This window comes from Elaeis guineensis, chromosome 4 (assembly GCF_000442705.2).
Source record: "Elaeis guineensis isolate ETL-2024a chromosome 4, EG11, whole genome shotgun sequence".
NCBI lineage: Eukaryota > Viridiplantae > Streptophyta > Magnoliopsida > Arecales > Arecaceae > Elaeis > Elaeis guineensis.
Window position 1 is genome coordinate 30,380,948 of NC_025996.2, and position 4,199 is coordinate 30,385,146.

At 45.6% G+C, this 4,199-nt stretch overlaps 1 protein-coding gene across 1 annotated transcript; it reads left to right on the forward strand.

Annotated features, from left to right (window-relative positions):
• The first annotated feature begins 2,226 nt into the window (after positions 1 to 2,226).
• Positions 2,227 to 3,154, forward strand: LOC140857362 (uncharacterized). Its single transcript, XM_073256149.1, has one exon. The coding sequence runs from the start codon at positions 2,292 to 2,294 to the stop codon at positions 2,967 to 2,969; it is 678 nt and encodes a 225-aa protein (XP_073112250.1). The 5' UTR covers positions 2,227 to 2,291; the 3' UTR covers positions 2,970 to 3,154.
• Positions 3,155 to 4,199: the final 1,045 nt, after the last annotated feature.

Below are 4,199 nucleotides of genomic sequence, written 5' to 3' on the forward strand. Positions count from 1 at the left end.
GTGCCAGGCATTGAGCTAAGGAAGGTCTGAATATCTTCAAAGATTTTGAGTCAATCTTTAGGCCTGATCAGTCTTTGGATCATACACTATTATAACTTATCGTATATCGAGAGGCTGACCTTTTCTCGGGCCCCGTGTAGTGGGCTAAACCGATCCTTAGGTCGCACCGAGCTCTGCTTGTCTGACCCTCTGTGTGGTGGGCTAAACCGACCCTTAGATCTTCTAGCCTTCTTCCTGATCATCGACCTTGGATGGTTCGCTCTGAGAGATCTTCTAGCCTTCTTCCTGAATGCTGACCTCTATCGCAGTCATCCAATGGATAGATTGGTCCGGACGAATCGATCGATCCCCCTGGCCAATAGCATCCGACGACGAGGACATTCATAAGTTCTTGGACTTCGACGTACTGGACAATGATCCTCTATCTAAAATTGGATCAAGATGCATCAATTATGATATTTGTCTACATGAGTCAAGTCAGGGTATATCTTTTTATGCCATTATCCCACTTGCAACCCATGCACTTGATAAACTCACGTCACCTGGCCTCTCCTGATTGACTACATGCAGCACAGCTTCACGTGATGGGATAGTCGGAATTACTTTTCGCCCCTCCTCGCTTGACTTTAGTTCCCCCCCATTAATGAAAGAGCAAAGAGGACTCTTGGAGAACATGCGAATAATGAGCCATCTAGGCATCAGGCTCGATATCAAAGGAAGCTCAGTTTTGGCATTATCCTTGGGGATTCTAAGGCGATCCTTACTCCTAACCGAACTTGGGCCCTTCATTATTATAACCTATCACTCTGTGGGTGACCCCTATCATACTAATCCTCCAAATAGGACCTCCTAAAAAGTCCTTCGATACCTATATTCCTACCCTTAAGTGGGTTCAAACCAACTGGCCGACCCTCCCTCCTAGCCGGCACTCTCCATCCAATAGTAAGGACCTCTTGGCCTCCAAACTTCGGCATCAAAGGAGGGATCGATTATCGGACAAAAGAATAGGCTCAAAGATTAATTATGATTCTTATCTAAACACGTCAAATCAAAATACAATACCGTCATTTCACCCACCATCTATATGTCTAGCAAGCCTATATCACATCACCTTCCTTGCCAACTATACACCGACTAAAGGTCCACTTACCAACTGATAAGATCCGTATAGTTTATCACGTCACCAATCTCCCTATAAGTAGAGGTAAAAAGGAGACCTTCAGGTATGCATGTGTGTGCCCATCATACTTGTATCCTTTTGTGATTTTCTCTCCTTCTCCTCTATTGCGCCGGATTTCTGACTTGATCATCGGAGGATTTTCATCGGAGTCAATTCCGATCGAAACTTATTTTGCAGGAATGCCGCTCCAATGGTCCCCAGCTTACTCCAGCTATATCCATACGCGGTCGGGAATCTTCCGCAATACAGTCATATCTAAGATTCTTGTACATGGATATATATACCAAGAACGTTCCATACTATAAGCTGCACATCAAGATGCATTTTCTGCAATGCTAATCGAGGCATCCAAAAATCACAAATTTCCTTCCCAATAATTTATTTTTATTCTGTCGAAATTATATTGTAGCCGTCTCAATGGTAATGGCAATTGACACATTCCAGCTCATTGCTGAAAACAGAGATCCTCGGAATCTTGTATTTGTAATTCTCTTTTAAGCAAACCTCTCCTTATTTTTCAATGATTTATCAATGACTTCGCCAACTGATTGATAATATGGAGAACTTGTTGCTTACCATCCTCACCCAAAAGAAATAATAAATATCGATTTTTTGTGATTGCTGCTAAACGCGGCAACTTGACCCTTACCAACCCTGTTTTGGACTTACTTTGGCTGCCACCTAACGCCCAGACCCCAGTCAGCGGCTTTTACTGATGGACGTCGTTGCTCTGTCCCACTGCATGCATGTAGTTCGGCAGTGGAGTCGCCCGGTAACAAAACTTTGGTTAGTATTGTCAACAATGCAGGCACGTCGGTCCGGAAACGAGGCCTGCCGACTAGAAAACCGGCGAATACCAGCACCCTTGGTTTAGAAAAAGCTTACAGAAAATCCGCGATCTAATCACCTACCAAGGCAGAAGATGGAGAAGGATAACGCTGGTCAATTACCACACTCTACTCGTTTCACATAAGGAATCAAGCTTTCGCCACGTAAGGCTTGCATGCCTTGGATATTTGTTCGTGCATGCAACTCTATAAATACCCATGCCGTCCTCGCCACTAACCCACAACTCATTCCTCACTTCTCGATCTCGTCTTAGTTAACAAGCATGGCTAAGACTAAGCTTGCTGCTCTTTCCTTCATAGTTTTGCTGAGTATCGGCCTCTCCGAGGCAGGCCGAGCGTTGATGTCTTCAGGTGGAAGTGGTGGTGGAGAAGGTGGCGGGGGAGGTGGTGGCTCTGGAAATGGCTCCGGTTCCGGGTATGGTTCCGGCTCTGGTTATGGCGAAGGAGGTGGATCCGGGGCTCATGGTGGTGGGTACGGAAGAGGTGGAGGCGGCGGGGGTGGAGGCGGTGAAGGGGGAGGCAGTGGCTCCGGTTATGGGTCGGGGAGCGGGTATGGTTCGGGCTCTGGGTATGGGGCCGGTGGTGCGCACGGTGGGGGTTATGGAAGTGGCGGAGGTGGTGAAGGGGTAGGCAGCGGCTCTGGCTATGGGTCAGGAAGCGGGTACGGGTCTGGCTCTGGATATGGCGCCGGTGGAGCGCATGGTGGAGGTTATGGAAGCGGTGGAGGTGGTGGAGGTGGCGGCGGCTCCGGTGGGGGAAATGGAAGTGGAAGTGGATCGGGCTACGGATCCGGCAGTGGCTCAGGGTACGGCCAGGGTGGTGGTGCCCATGGAGGTGGTTACGGAAGCGGTGGCGGTGGTGGCGGCGGCTCCGGCTCTGGGTCTGGCTATGGTTCTGGCTATGGGTCAGGGTACGGGAGTGGAGGTGGTGGACACCCTTAACTCCTGGATCTGCAACCGACCGCTTGAAGCCCCTCCTTGTCGTACTCCACGAACCGAGTCACTCAATCTTTCTTTCGTGTTTGTTTATTTTGGTTATAGATATTGCTGTAATAAAAAAATGGAGGGGCTTCGGTCTCTAAATTGAAAAATAACGGTTGTCAACGGCACAATAGTTTTCATCGCCAGATTTCTTTGCTATACTTTTACTGCTACCTCCTGGCAAAACAACTTGGAACTTTCATTCTTCCAAAACTTTGATGCGGTTCGCTGACGCAAAAGATACAAATTATTCCGCCGGTCTACTAGTTTTCCAGCAACTATAGAAGACATTTTTTATTTCCCACTACTAGTCAGTCGCTGTGAATATTTAGACAATTTTACGACTCAGTGGTTTGAGAGGAATAACAGGAACGTCTGCAGCTTCTCCATCTCCTACAGTTGTTATTTCACAATTAACTTCATATGAAAATTTTATATGCTGTTAGATAGATGTTACTTTGTGTGCGAATAAAGGAACGGAAAATTTTATATGCTGTTAGATAGATGTTACTTGGTGTGCAAATAAAGGAACGGTGCACTTGGTGTCTTCTTCCAGCTCAAGAGATGATGGGTATGACAGTAGCAGTGATCAATCAGAGGAATCTTGTATGATATCTGGAAGCCACCAGTCAACATTGGATAGGTTACATGCATGGGAGAAGAAATTATATGAGGAAGTGAAGGTAATAATTGTGTTTTTCATGAACAAACTCTGGTGAAAAACAAAGAGTCAAGTACATTTGTGGAATTTGTATGGCATATAGCTTCATGTCCTCCTATTGGCAGGCTGGAGAGCGTACGAGAATAGCATATGAGAAGAAATACCTGCAACTAAGGAACCAGGACGTGAATTGGGAGGAACCTTCGTCTGTTTATAAGACAAGAGCAGCAATAAGAGATCTTCACACCCGGTTAGAGGTTTCTATACATTCAGTTGAGTCAGTGTCGAAAAGAATTGAAACTTTAAGAGATGAGGAGTTGCACCCACAGCTTATGGAGTTGATACGAGGGTATGTCTCTATATTCTTGCGTCATCTGTTGAGTGCATAGTTTGGCAAAACTCATACACTTAATTAAACTACAAATAACCTATAATTTATGCTGTTTGGACTAAATATTAAGTGTTAAAAAAGGTAGCATTTGCCATTTAACTTAAAACAAGCAAGTATTACTTGGACTACAATTCTTAAT

Bases quoted from the DNA above. Each gene is read 5' to 3' on its own strand.
- LOC140857362 (XM_073256149.1), top strand. From the start codon at position 2,292: ATGGCTAAGACTAAGCTTGCTGCTCTTTCCTTCATAGTTTTGCTGAGT.